The sequence below is a fragment of the Hypanus sabinus genome, chromosome 6 (assembly GCF_030144855.1).
Source record: "Hypanus sabinus isolate sHypSab1 chromosome 6, sHypSab1.hap1, whole genome shotgun sequence".
NCBI lineage: Eukaryota > Metazoa > Chordata > Chondrichthyes > Myliobatiformes > Dasyatidae > Hypanus > Hypanus sabinus.
In genome coordinates this window covers 11,723,003-11,737,531 of record NC_082711.1, presented here as the reverse complement: position 1 = coordinate 11,737,531, position 14,529 = coordinate 11,723,003, and the positions used below count along the sequence as shown (strand labels likewise).

The following is a 14,529-nucleotide window of genomic DNA, read 5'->3' as shown; positions in this document are numbered from 1 at the left end:
TTGACTGTGGAATGATTGTTGGTGCCAGATAGGATGGTTTGATTATCTCAGAAACTGCTGATCTCCTGGGATTTTCACATATAACAGTCAGTAGAGCCTGCATTCACAACCATTTTAATGCTATGGACCAATGCCATTAAGCAAGGGGTCTGTAGACCCCAGGTTGGGAACCCCTGCAGAGCTTACAGAAAAACATGCAGTGAGCGGAACTTCTGTGTGCATAAACACCTTGTTAATCAGAGGAGAATGACTAGACTGGTTCAAGCTGACAGGAAGGCGACAGTAACCGAAATAACTAGACGTTAGAATAGTGATATGTGGAAGAACATTTCTGAATACACAACATGTCACCAAGAGGATAGGCTACAGCAGCAGAAAACCACAAAATACCCTCAGTGTCCGTTTTATTAGGTACAGGAGGTACTGAGTGTATATTGCTTAGAAGTATCATACCTCTAGAATTCAGATCCTTTCCTTTGTCAGTGATTTAAATCCTGTGATCCAGCTTTTAATCATCAAATGAGACAGACTTCCAGCAACATGATCAAAGTGAAAAGAGTCCTGATCAGGATATGGTGGATAGATGATAATTTACTTAGCTGTCTGTGAACTTATTTTAATATTGTGTCTGTAACTCCTGCCCAGTCATTTGAAGTCGATGCTTAAAAGCTAACGGTTTTAAACAAATCAGCTGGTTTCATGCAATGCAGATGGAATTCCTGTGGTTGCCCCAATCTGTGCAACGACCTTGGGTAAAATGCAGCTGGCACAAAAACAAAACAAATCTTACATCATTTAGGATGGCAACAGGGAACAATAGTGTAGCAGGTAGCCTAACATTATTGCAGCACCAGTGATCAGGGTTCAGTTCCCGCTGCTGTCTGTAAGGAGTTTGTAAGTTCTCACCATGACCCCGTGGGGTTCCTCCGATGCTCCAGACATTCCCAAGATGTACCAGTTAATAGATTAGTAAGTTGTGGATATGCTATGTTGGTGCCGAAAGCACAGTGACACCTGTGAGCTGCCCCTGCAAATATTCAGACTGTGTTGGTCATTGATACAAGCGACACATTTCACTGTGTGTTTCGATGTACATGTGACAAATAAAGCTAATCTTTTCATCTTTAATCTTTAAAACCAGAGTAAAAATTATACAGTGAATGGTAGGACACTGAGATGTGCAGTAGAACAAAGGGACCTCAGAATACAGATTCATAATTCCTTGAAAGTGGCTTCAAATATAGATAGGGTCACAAAGAGAGCTTTTAGCACAGAATGGCCGTCATAAATCAGGCCTCTGTAGTACTCGGCTAGGTAGTGCACCTTGCCGGACCAGAGCTAACCATTGCTGCATCAATAAAGCAGCCAGCATAATCAAAGACCTACTCACCCCGAATGTTCTCTTTTTGCCCTCTCCCATCCAGCAGAAGGTACAAGAGCCTGAAAGCAAATACCACCATGCTCAAGGACAGCTTCAACCCCAAAGACCACTTGTGCAATAAGATGGACTCTTGACCTCACAGTCTACTTTGTTGTGATCTAGTACTTCATTGTTTGCCTACATAGTACAGGCCCTTCAGCCCACAATGTTGGGCCAACCTTTTAACCTACTCTGAGATCAGTCTAACCCTTCCCTCCCACATAACCCTCCATTTATCTTTCATTCATGTTTCTATCCAAGTGTTTCTTAAATACATCTTCCTCTACCATCACCCCCAACAACGTGTCCCACACACCCATCACCAGGTAAAAAAAATTACCTCTGACCCTATCACCCTAAGGTTATGCCCAAATGTATTAGCCATTTCCATTCTGGGAAAAAGTCTCTGGCTGTCCACTCTATCAATTCCCTTCAACACACACAAAATGCTGATGGAACACAGCAGGTCAGGCAGCATCTATAGGAAGAAGCACTGTCAACGTATCGGGCCGAGACCCTTCGTCGGATTAACTGAAAGAAAAGGTAGTAAGGTATATCGGCCCGATACGTCAACAGTGCTTCTTCCTGTAGATGCTGCCTGGCCTGCTGCGTTCCACCAGCATTTTGTGTGTGTTGCTTGAATTTCCAGCATCCGCAGATTTCCTCGTGTTTGCATCTATCAATACCCTTTGTCGTATTCTGCATTGTTTTTTGTACCTTGTTTTAGCCTAGTTTGATCTGTATGAACAGTATGCAAGACAAACTTTTGGTACGTGTGACAGTAATATACCAAATCCAATACCATCAATTGGCTTCCCACCTGTGGGCACACTTGAGGCCTGGGTTCCCATGAATGTGGGTGAATTCAATAGGTGTCACTGCCTCCAGTGAAGCAGAGCACCCCATTCCCATCCCCTCAATGCGGACAGAAGCTTGGTCTCCACACTGACATAATGTGGCGTTTAATTCCAGGACTCTCCTTACCCTGTCATCCTGTCCCTGGAGAACCACTGCAGTATAGAACAGCAGAACGTCATGGTGCAGCACATGAAAACCATCCTGGGGGACAAGTTGTTGTCCAAGACCATCGACGGGAAGGTGCCCACCAAGTTCCCTTCGCCTGAGGTAAGGAGCAGGTGGGCATTTGGGGCTTTATCCAAACAACAGTGCAGCAGAGCAGACAGGGCCCCGCTGAACGACGAGTCTCTGTGTACCCTCTGGTGATTGCTATCTCCCCATCTGCCATGATGGAGGAACAGAGAGAGATCAACTGTGTTGTAAAGCTGGAGAGACCTATAAAGAGTGTGAGATGTAAAGGGGCTAAGGAAGGTTACAGAGACAGGGAGAGGTGTGGAGGGCAGAGGGTGTTACAGATAGGGAGGAGTGGAGGGCATTACAGTCACAGAAGAGTACAGAGGCTGGAGAGGGTTACAGAGATAGGGAGGGGTGTAGAGGCCAAAGGGGTTTACAGAGATGGGGCTGGGGGCAGTGCAGAGGCTGGAAGAAGTTACAGGGATGGATAGGGGAGCAGTGGCTGGAGGGGGTTACAGAGACTGAAAGGGGTGTAGCTGGCTGGAGGTTGACACAAAGACAGGGAAGGGTATAGAGACTGGAGATTGTTACAGAGACTGGGAGGGGTAGGGAGACTGGAGGGGAGAGGTGTGGAGGCCAGGTGGAGTTACAGAGACAGGGAGGGGTATGGAGATTGGAGATTGCTATCCCACTAGCAGCAGCAGGATGCAGGAAATTCCACTCATTGCTCATGAGATGGGAATTCTATAGGAACAAGGAAACGTTTCACAAGTTGGGAGAAAGGGTGGATTCAGCAACAGTGTGTCAAGGGATCACAACATCTGATTCGGATACAGTGAAATAAATATGTAAAACATACAGTGAGATGTGTCCATTGTGTAAACAACCAACACACCCAAGGGTGTGCTGAGGCAGCCCGCAAGTATCTCCACACATTCTGGCGGGCGTCAGCACAGCATGCCCATAGTGCTCGGCAGAACAACACAGGCACAACAAAACAAACCATGGCACCAATAAGTAGCAACTCTTTGAATGAAGCTCCAGTGGGAATCATCAATATCATCGATACTACAGCTGAAATCCATAGTCGCAGCCATGGGGCTTCAGTAAGCAAAGCAACAACAAGCTCCATTCTTTGTGTGTGTGTGTATACGCATGCGCGCACGCACACTCACACACATAATACTTGGACAGGTACATGGCTAGGGAAGGTTTAGAGGGATACAGGCCAAACATGAGCCAGTGGGTTTTGGTCAGCAAGGATGGAATGGGCCAAAAGGCCTGTTGCAGAGCTGAATGACTCTATGCTCACTCATTTGTTTCTTCTTGGTCTTGTGATGATGACAGCAACTGATGGGGAAAATCCTGGTGAAGGGCAAGAGGCTGAATCGCCTGGAGGATGAACAGAAAAATGAGAATGACGAGGTCTCAGATGAGGACGAGGCTGCAGATATGCAAGAGGAAGAAAAGAAGGAACTTAAAGAGAAAGTGAGTCCCCTGTCCCTTCCTTCACTCACTCTCGCTACATTACTTTCCTCCATTCCTTACCCACTCACTTCTTGTCCCTTTCCCTCACTCATTCACCTAAATACTCTGCACGTTCTGGCTTGTTCCTCTTCCCCTCCCTCCCTCACTCACCCCACCCTCACTCACTCTCACTCCTTCCCTCACTCACTTACTCATTCCACCCTTGCTCATTCTACCTCATACCTCCCATATTCATTCCCTCCCTCTGTCTCTCACTCCACCCTTGCTCACTTTCCCTCATCCCTCTCATATTCACTCCCTCCTGCGTACACTTATTCACTCACCTTACCCTTCCTTGGTCAGTTCTTTGTTCATTCTCTCTTACTTCCCCACTCTCCTTCCTTCATTCATTCCACTCCTTCCCTCCTTCATCCCTCCTCATCACTCAGATTAAATTCCAAACCACACCCAAGGGTCTGCTGGGCACAAGTGTCACCACACATTCCGTTGCCGTCATAGCATGCCCACACTCTTCCTGTTGTTGAAGGTTGTTCAATGGCAGGGTAACCTGTGTGTCTACAACCTCCTCCCTCCAGGCCTCAAAGGTCAAACTGTCCAAGGAGCTGTCTGACCTGGTCATCTACTGCAAGAGTGTCCACTTCAACGGGTTTGAAGATGCCATGAACAACCAGGTTTTCTACGAGATGTCATCCTTCGTGGAAAACAAGTTCAATAAACTGGTGCAGGACTCCAGTAAGTGGCGACTGGGAGTATATCAAAGTCAAAGAGGAGACTAGGACCAAAGACCACATCAGAATAAAAGGATGTCCCTTTAGTATAGAGATGAGGAAGAATTTCTTTACCTAGAGGGTGGTGAATCTGTAGAATTCATTGCACCGGACAACTGTGGAGGCTAAGTCATTGGGTATATTTAAAGCTGATGTTGATAGGTTCTTGATTAGTCAGGGCATGAAAGGCTACAGGGAGAAGGTGGGAAAATGAGGCTGGAAGGGATAATAAATTCACTATGGTGGGATGGTGGAGCAGATGCAATAGGGCGAATGGTCTAATTCTGCTTCCATATCCTATAGTCTTGTGTTCCCAACTCGGGCTGGGAAGAGGGGTGCTGCTGGCTGAGCTGTGAAGAAGCTTGCTGCTGGAATGGCTGAGGAATTGTGACTGAGAGCACTTACATTTCAGCAACACACACAAAGTGCTGGAGGAACTCAGCAGGTCAGGCAGCACCTATGAAAGGAAATAAACAGTCAGTGATTCAGGCTGAGACCCTTCATCAGGACTGTTTATTTCCTTTCATAGGTGCTGCCTGACCTGCTGAGTTCCTCCAGCATTTCGTGTGTGTTTCTCAGGATTTCCAGCATCTGCAGAGGCTCTTTTGTTTACATTCTAACAAGCCCACTTTCCTTCTGCAGGCACCCCCTTCATCCAGCTCAACGCCCGACAACTGAGCAGGATTTACCCGGCAGGCCTGAGGACAGACTCCTCCAACTACTCCCCCATCGACATGTGGAACGCCGGCTGCCAGATAGGTAAACCCACCAACTGTGTCGCCAGCTATTCCTTTGCAAGTCTGGATACCCTGACCCCACACCTTCCCCATCTGCCATTGGTCACCAAACATGCCTGTCTCACATTGGATCCCTCATACCTGTCGGTCAAGTAGATCGCAGTATTTTCCAGTGGTGGCCCTTTGATGTCACTTGTACGCATTGGGTGATGTTTGAAACACATTCAGGTTTATTGTCATGGGTATAAATGCCATAACCATTAACTTTTTGCAACAGTAATACATAACCTTACAAAACAGGACATCCATAAATTATGTAAATATAGGTTAACTTCAGTTATACATAAGTTACACAACACAATAAACAGTTGGAGTGCCTCAGGAGGGGTAGCACCTTTTGTAAAGGGGCTTATCATGTCTGTTCTGGAGCAGCTCACACACCTTTGGCCCTCACTAGACATCAGACTCTCACTGGGCGAATGAGATCTACGGTGCGATCCAGTAGCCAGAAAGTTGGTTCTGCGATGCTCCATGGAGAGCGAAGGGCATGACAAGGCACAGAAGATATCATGGTCATCCAAGGAAGACCCAAATTCATGAGGACTACTTGTACCACTGGAGCAGGACTTCCAAGGTCAAGTGGAGCTGCCCAGGTGCACGAGTCTCCTGTCTTTGTTGGATACCAGCACAGTAAAGGATAAACATAACAACAAGTAGAAGGGAATATGGTCTGTGGTAGAAGGAAAGCTACAAGAAGGCGGGAGGATTGGATTGAGAGGGTAAGAAAGCAGCTATGATGGAATGACAGAGCAGACTCAATGGGCTGAATGGCCTAATTCTGCTGCGGTGTTTTATGGTCTAATGGTGTCAGTGGGGAAGAAGCTGATAGAACAGTACAGAACCTTCAGCCCACAATGTTGTGCCAGCCTTTTAATCTACAATAAGTTCAATCTAACCATTCCATCCTACAAAACCCTGCATTTTTCTTTCATCCATGTGTCTATCTAAATCTCTTAAATGCCCCTATTGTATCTGCCGCCCTGGAAGCACGTTCCACACACCCACCACTCTCTGTGTAAAAAAAAAACCTACCTCTCACATCTCCCCTATACTTTCCTCCACATCTTAAAATTATGCCCACCCTGTTGTTCAACCTGGAGGTGTGGGGTCTTTAGGCTCCTTTACCTCCTGCCTAACGGCTGCATCGAGAAAAGTGAGTGGCCCAGAGTGATCCTGATCCTGACCTTAAAAAGAGGACTGAGAGCCCCCCTTGCGACCTGACCTGAGCTGGTTGTCGGAGGTGTCAAAGGTCAGAGGTATCCACCTTCTTCAAGGAGGACTCCTCTAGGGCCTTTTTCAGTGATCCCTCCTGACCCATGTTCTCTGCTGCTGAAGGGAACAGAATGACACAGCGGGACACCAGTCAGCTGGAAAGTTGGGCGGAGCAGCAGCAGATGGAACTTAATGCCAGGTGGAGAGGATGGTGAAGAAGGCATTGAATGGAAGTAGCGGGCGTCGTGTTTCTGACAGGCTCCCACCTTTTCACACAGCAATCCTTTCTCCCTTCAGGTCCGCCTTCCCTCACCCTACTCTCTAACTGCTCAACACACACACACACACACAAAGCACTCCAACAGATGCACACAAGATACAAGATTCAAGTTTGTTTAATGTCATTTCCTGTACATAAGAGTAAGGAGGATGAAATAATTGTTACTGCAGGTCCGATGCAGCACAAAAATAACACAATAATAATAATAAAAACACAATAAATATAAATACATAAGATAGCTGTCTCTTTCCCTCTCCCTCCCCATCCCCCTTCGCCCCTCTCTCCCCTCTCTCTCTTCCCTCTCCTTCTCTCCCTCATGAATACACACCCACAGATATACACATGCACAGACAGTCATGGATACAACGATTTACATGATTCCCTCACTCTCCCATTCTCAGTTCCCATGCTCTCCCACCACTGCCAGTTCACAGGGAGGGTCAAATTAGCTGGTTGCAGACAGGACCCAAACCAGCCCTGATTCCCAGGATATGTACTCAGAGTACATTCCACCCACCCTCCCCGAAGCCCAGTCCAGTTCCTGATGGGTTTGCATTTACAGCTTCTACGCAATTAAAGGCACTTGCTCAGGCCCAAACTTTGCCTGGTACTACCACTGAACAGTTATACATCTCCAAACACTAACACCCTTGATACTTCCTGATAGTCAGAGCAGATGTGATAATGAAATAGATTATTAAATGTTTTCTTGCTCTTTCTCTCTCATTCACACTAACCCTCTCCTTTCATTCCATTGCCCCTCCTTCTTCCCCCACTCTCTGCCTTCCCTCTCACCTTCCTGTCGGTTCTCCTCCCTCCCCACCATAATGCCTACAGTGGCCCTCAATTTCCAGACCCCTGGGCAAGAGATGGACATCTACCAGGGTAAATTCCGCGACAATGGTTTCTCTGGTTATAACCTGAAGCCAAAGTACCTGAGGGAGACAAAGCCGATATTTGATCCAAAGAACATCCAGCAGGGACCTTGGCTGGACCGGAAGAAGCTCCACGTGATGGTAAGAGCACGAAATGCTGGATAAACTCTCCATCTTCTTTAGCCCAACAAGTCCACGCTGACCAATGTCGAGAAAAACTTGGGGGCTTTGGGAGGGTGCAGAAGGGGTTCACTAGGATTAGAGGGCATGTGTACTTCTAGGAGAGGCTGGACAAGTTGGTTTGTGCTTCCTGCAACAGTGGAGGCTCAGGGAGATCTGATACAAGTTAACAAGATTGTGAGAGGCAGACAGTTTCTTTTCCACAAGATTGAAATGTCTAATACCAAAGGGCATATGTTGAAGGTGAGAGGGGGTAATTTTAAAGGGAATGTGTGGAGCAGGTGCTTTCTCACTCAGAGAGCGGTGGGTGCCTGGAGGCAAATATGAGTGTTCTTAGACAGGCAAATCGACATACAGAGATGGGGATTATTTGGAACTTACTTGCTTGTTTTATCAAGAGAGGGTGTGCACCAGTGTGGCATAGTGGTTAGCACAACACTTTACAGTACCAGCTGTGAGATCGGGGTTCAATTCCCACCCCACCACTGCCGATAGGGAGTTTGTATGTTCTTCCCATGAGCAGGTCAATTTCCTCCCACGTTCCAAAGATGTACAGGTTAGGGTTAGTGAGTTGTGAGCGTGTTAAATTGGTGCCAGAAGCATGGCGACGTTTGCAGGCTGCCCCCAGCTCAATCCTTGGACTGTGTTGGTCATTCATGCAAACGATGCATTTCACTGGATGTTTTGATGTACATGTGACCAATAAAAGGTCCTTTCAAAGGTCGGCACAGCATTGTGGGCTGAACAGCCTGTGCTGTGTTCTTCCCTGACTGTTAGTTTCTTCCAGTCATCAAATAACACAAGTGACTGCTTGGCTCTTTCACATCACACCCTTGCCTCTCCACAGGTCATCTCTGCCCAGCAGCTTCCCAAGTCAAACATGGCAAAACCCAGCTCGGTGGTGGACCCCCTCGTAACAGTGCAGGTTTTTGGAGTCAAAGAAGATCATGCAGAGAAAGTGACGCCGCACATTTCCAACAATGGTGAGTGCGTAGTTTCTCCATAGAGGGTGGGGTTAATGCTGCTTCCTCGGGTTCAGCTCAAACGCCTTTCAGTACTGTGTGCTAAGGTCTGCTTTTTGGAGTAGAAGAATGGGGGGGGGTGGATCTCATATTAAAACGTACTGAATATTGAAACTCCTAGACTGAGTGGATGTGGAAAGGATATTTCCTGTAGTGGAGGAAGTCTAAGACCAGATGGCAGAGCCTCTGAGTAGAAAGACGTCACTTTACAGCAAATTTCTTTAGCCAGAGGGTGGCTAAACTGTCGAATTCAGTGCCGCGGTTGCTTTTTGGGTTATGTTTAAAGCAGAGATTGATAGGTAAAGGCACCAAAGATTATGGGGAAAAGGCAGGAGAGTGGGGTTGAGAGTGAAAATAAATCAGCCATGATGAAATAGTGGAGCAGACTTGATGGGCCATGTGACCTAATTCTGTCCTTAAGCCTTGTGGTCTTATTTAAACCACATGCTGGGGCTTTACAGCATTCTAATGATCTGCAACCTTTCAATCTCCACATGCTACTGTTTACATCAGGAACTGAGGTTGAGAGGGTTAGAAGTTTCAAATTGAGGAAGGCGCGGTAGAGTAGCAGTTAGCGTCACAGTATTACAGCATCAGCGACCTGGTTCATAACCGGCACTATCTGTAGGAGTTTGTATGTTCTCCCTGTGACCGTGTGGGTTTCCACCAAGTGCTCCAGTTTCCTCCCACATTCCAAAGACGTGCAGGTTAATAGAGTAATTGGACACATGGGTGTAATTGTGTGGAACTGAAGGGCCTGTTACTGTGCTGTATCTGTTAAAAAAAAATAATTCTGGGAGTGAACATCACGAATAAGCTGTCCTGATCCAACCATGTAGATCCAACACCTCTACTTCCTCAGTAAGCTGAAGAAATTTGGTATGACCATTTTAACCCTCATCATTTTTTCTAAAGCATAGAGAATGTCCTATCCCTGGTATGGGAACTGCTCTGCCTATGACCACAAGAAACGGCAGAGAGTCGTGGATAGAGCTCAGCCCAAAACTGAAACCAGTCATCCCTCCATGGACGCTGCCTACACTGTTCACTTCCTCAGTAAAGCAGGCAGTATTATCAGAGACCCCACCCTACCCACCTCAAACATTAATTCTTCATAAGATCATGATTGATCTGACAATCTACCTCATTATGATCTTGCATCTTATTGTGCTCCTGCACTGCACTCTCTCTATGGCTGTTACACTTTATTCTGCATTCTGTTATTGTTTGAATTTGTCCACCCTCAGTGCACTGTGTAATGAATTGATCTGTATGATTAGTATACAGGATCACTGTATCTCGGTACATGTATCTGATATTTATATAAACAACATATAAATGTCTTGTTGTTCTAGTATTTTTGATCCCAAGATGGCGCTGGTGAGACACAGTGACGTTTATCAGTCTGCAAACAAAGCTGCTAACTATTCTATTAAGTGTACTTTCTGGGGACTGCAATCACTACAGTCCACAGCCTGTGCTTTACTGTCTGTACAATGTGGCGGTCTTGTGGTATCCTGAAGAATTCAACTAATTGGAGTTTCGAGAATGCAAGTGCAGACTTAGGGCCGGATTGAAGCGGTGGGTCCTGGGCCCAAGAGCGGATAGTGAATGGACTTTTAGCCAATTTAAGCACTGAACCAGATTAAAAAGGCGAAGGTGCTGAGGCTGGGGGGTGAAGGATAAACTAGTATTCAAATCACTACTCTGCGAGGCTTCACTAACCTCAGTGCTAAACTGACTCCATGGCTGTGGCCTACAAGCATTGGACTCCTGGACCGGCTTCACTCTCTTCAGCACTGAAGCAGCTTATTGGCTGTGGACTCATTCAGGGACTCTGCAGTTCATGCTTTCTGTGTTGTTTGCTTACTTTTTATAATGTTAGCACGATTCGTTTGCTTTTCATACACTAAATGTTTCACAGTATTTGTGGGGTGGAGTTTTTTGTTGGTTCCTTTGTGTTTCTTTGTTTTGTGGCTGCCTACAAGATGAATCTGAGCTTATACATGATGTACATATTTTGACATTGAATGTACTTCGAACTTTATTTCTGAGCCAGTGTTGCTGGGATTCAAACCCACGTTCCTGTCGGAGATGTACATCTTGTGTCTGACCTGTCCCTTCACTGTTTCAGGTTTCAACCCCATGTGGAACGCAACCTTCCAGTTTGATGTCTCCGTGCCTGAGCTGGCCTTTGTCCGCTTTCTGGTTCAGGACTACGATGCCGCCTCGAGGAATGATTTCATCGGACAGTTTACGCTGCCGTTTACTAGCTTACAGCTAGGTACAGCGTTGGGGCCCTGTCCCTTTAAAATGGGGAGTTGGCGGGGTAAGAGTGGATGGGGGGTGCGATCAGGTAGAGAGCCAACCCCAGTGCTACAAGCTCACCTGCTCCCACCACTGCGCCAGGAACCCTACCATCCACCAAGGAAAAATGCTGTTAAAATTCATCTTGAGAGGACTAGAATATAAGGGAGATCTCACTGAAACCTATCGAAGATTGGAAGGCCAAGATAGTGTGGATGTAGTGAGGGAGTCTAAAATCAGAGGACAGCCTCAGAATAGAGACGTTCATTGAGAACAGAGATGAGGAGGAATTTCTTTAGCCAGAGGGTGGTGAACCTGTGGAATTCATTGCCACAGGCGGCTGTGGAGGCCAACCCAAGTTTCCTCCCACAAAACAAAGATGTTTGGGTCAGTAGGTTAATTGGTCATTGTAAATTGTCAGGTGGGCTTCTGGGCAATACAGCTCGGTGGGCCGGAAGTGACTGTTTTTCTAATAAAAAAAACATCTGGCTGAGGGGGTTGGTCCCTCATCTAGTCGGGGAGGAGAGAGTGAGGCCTCCACATCTGGCTGTGGTAGGTGTGGTCCCACATAGAGTCATAGAGAAGTACGGCGCAGAAACAGGCTCTTTGGCACATCTAGTCCATGCTTAATCCATTTAGACTGCCTGCTCCCATCAACCTGCACCAGTACTTTAACTTCCATACCCCTACCATCAAAACTTCTCTTAAATGTTGAAATCAAGTTTGCATTGAGCACTTGTGCTGGCAGCTCGTTCCACACTCTCATGACCCTCTGAGTGAAGAAGTTTCCCCTCATGTTCCCCTTAAACTTCTCACCTTTCATATCTTTAATCAATGTCATCATCCCACGGCTTGGGGGCAAGGGGCCAGTCTCCTGAAAGCTTGCCCCCTCCACCCGCATTACCCACACTTCAATTGACGGCACTCCTGCAAGCGCAGGACACAGATGTGTGATGCCTGTATTGATAGAGCAGCTGGCACAGCTCTGAGCCCAAGCCCCCGTGGGAAGGGGATCGTGGTGTAGGGTAGGGAGCGTTCAAGTTAGAAGTTCAAGTTTATTGCCATCTGTCTATAAAATAAAACAACAAAACAACATTCCTCCAGACCATGGCGGCACCCACAAAACATATATCATACACAGTCTATAAACCAAAATATTACCATAAATAAGTTAATAAAATATAATTCAAAACGCAAGTGGTGCACAGCACAGGTAAAGCGTAAACATCTTGCTGTCCTAGTGGTAAGACTTCAGTGGTACAGGGTATTCATTAGTCTCACAACCTGAGGGAAGAAGCTGTTACCCAGTCTGGCAGTTCTTGTCCTGATGCTCCTGTACCTCAGGGAGGAAGTGGTTAATACCAGCAGGCAGGTAATTGGAGGCAAGTCAGAGGTAGTTTTGTTTTACACAGGGAGTAATGGGTGTGTGGAACACACTGCTAGGGATGTTGGTAGAGGCAGATGCATTAGAGGCATTTAACAGACATAGCCGTATGCTGTAGATGAAAGAAAAATGGAGGGCTGTGAGGGAAGGAAGCATTAGATTGATCTTTGAATAGGTTCGGCACACTGTGGGCCGAAGGGCTGTTCTTCTCTATGTTAAAACAGGGAGAAGGCAGGAGAATGGGGTTGAAAGGGAAATTGATCAGCTGTGATCAAATAGTGGAGCAGACTCTAGGGCAAATTGCCTAATTCTGCTCCTGCGTCTAATGGTCTTGTGGTCTTTTGTTTTAAGTGCAAACTAGTCACAGTGTTGCTATTACTGGAGCAGTGTCCCAGTTGGTTCAAGAACCAAATGGTAGAAAGGAAGTAACTGTTCCTGAACCTGGTGTTGTTGGGCCCCAGGCTTCTGTACCACCTGCCTGATGGTGGGGATCTTTGACTAAGGATGTTGCCTTCATCAGGCAAGTTCTTGACAGTGTATTGAAGGGAAGCTGTTGATTGAGTGTGTGCGTTGAGGGGTGTATGGCAGAAATGATGCAAAGGGGTGAGGGATGGGGTCGTGGCTGAGTAATCTATGGTGGAAAGAGTGGACAGTTGTTGGGGAAGGGTGAAGAATGTGGTGGGGAGGGTTAATTTGGGTTGACAAGGATGTTGGGAATAGCCACCTCTACTCCAAACTCCAAGGGATGCTGGGTTTTTGAATAACTGTTTGACGGCCTCTCTCTCTCTGTTTTAACTTTAGGGTACCGCCACATCCACCTTCTGTCCATCAATGGCGACCCCCTGCCCTCTGCCTCGCTCTTCATCCACATCATGATTGAGTGAACCATCTCTTCTGCCAGGACCCCAGACTCACCGGGTGATGGAAAGGAGGGCCCCTTCGACCAGAAGCAGAGGGACAGCGGGAAATGGGTTAGGGTAGAATGAAACCAAGAGGAGGAAATTGAGAACGCGAGGAGGAGATAATTGGGAAAGGAAGGGGGAAGAAATTTGTGTATCAACGGAGGGGGCATTGCATTTTGTTTCTGAAGTATTGGGAAGGGGTGAGTTTTCAATGCTGTTGCTTGTCTTGGTCAGACATGCTTCCTGGCATTTCCATACCCTCTTCTATTTGCAATTAACACTAGAGGACAGAGAAGAGTTTACTCACCGAGTCAGGAGCTGATTGAGTACAACTTTGTGATATACTCTTTATGTTTATTAAAAAGAATTCTAACCCACTCACCAATTGTGCTCGTCTTTTCTGGGATACTCAGAAAAGTAGAGAGGTTAGAATGGAGAATGGTTTATGCAGGAATTGTGTACAGAACTGGTGTGCATCATGGCTTGAGGATATTGCACTGTTCCAGTTTGCATGTTACAAAGAAGCTGTGACTACACTAGAGAAGGTGCAGAGGGGATATACAAAGAAGTTAGAATATATTATCATTATACAGAGATATAGCAGAGTTCCCCCACGCCTCCCACTTCGCAACAGATGACCTATTCACCTCTTCCCTTACTACCATTCAGGGTCACAGACAATCCTTCTAGGTGAGACAGTATTTCACCTGCACATCTGTTGGGGTTGTCTGCTGTATCTGGTGCTCCCAAAATAACCTCTTCTACATTGAGGAGACCCGACATGGCATTGTCAATGAGACAAAGTTGAGGGTCTTCACTCCATTTGCCTCAAAAGGTGGAATTTCCCAGTAGACATCCCATTT

At 46.6% G+C, this 14,529-nt stretch overlaps 1 protein-coding gene across 1 annotated transcript in view; it reads left to right on the top strand.

Moving 5' to 3' along the window:
- Positions 1 to 14,037, top strand: part of plcd1a (phospholipase C, delta 1a) — a 111,602-nt gene extending 97,565 nt beyond the window's left edge. Inside the window, exons 8-15 of the mRNA XM_059971717.1 lie at positions 2,393 to 2,545; positions 3,800 to 3,940; positions 4,516 to 4,672; positions 5,350 to 5,466; positions 7,834 to 8,012; positions 8,899 to 9,034; positions 11,208 to 11,357; positions 13,566 to 14,037. Of these exons, the coding sequence (XP_059827700.1) occupies positions 2,393 to 2,545; positions 3,800 to 3,940; positions 4,516 to 4,672; positions 5,350 to 5,466; positions 7,834 to 8,012; positions 8,899 to 9,034; positions 11,208 to 11,357; positions 13,566 to 13,648 (1,116 nt within the window). The 3' untranslated portion in view covers positions 13,649 to 14,037. The remainder of the gene's footprint in view (positions 1 to 2,392; positions 2,546 to 3,799; positions 3,941 to 4,515; positions 4,673 to 5,349; positions 5,467 to 7,833; positions 8,013 to 8,898; positions 9,035 to 11,207; positions 11,358 to 13,565) is intronic.
- The last annotated feature ends 492 nt before the right edge of the window (positions 14,038 to 14,529 follow it).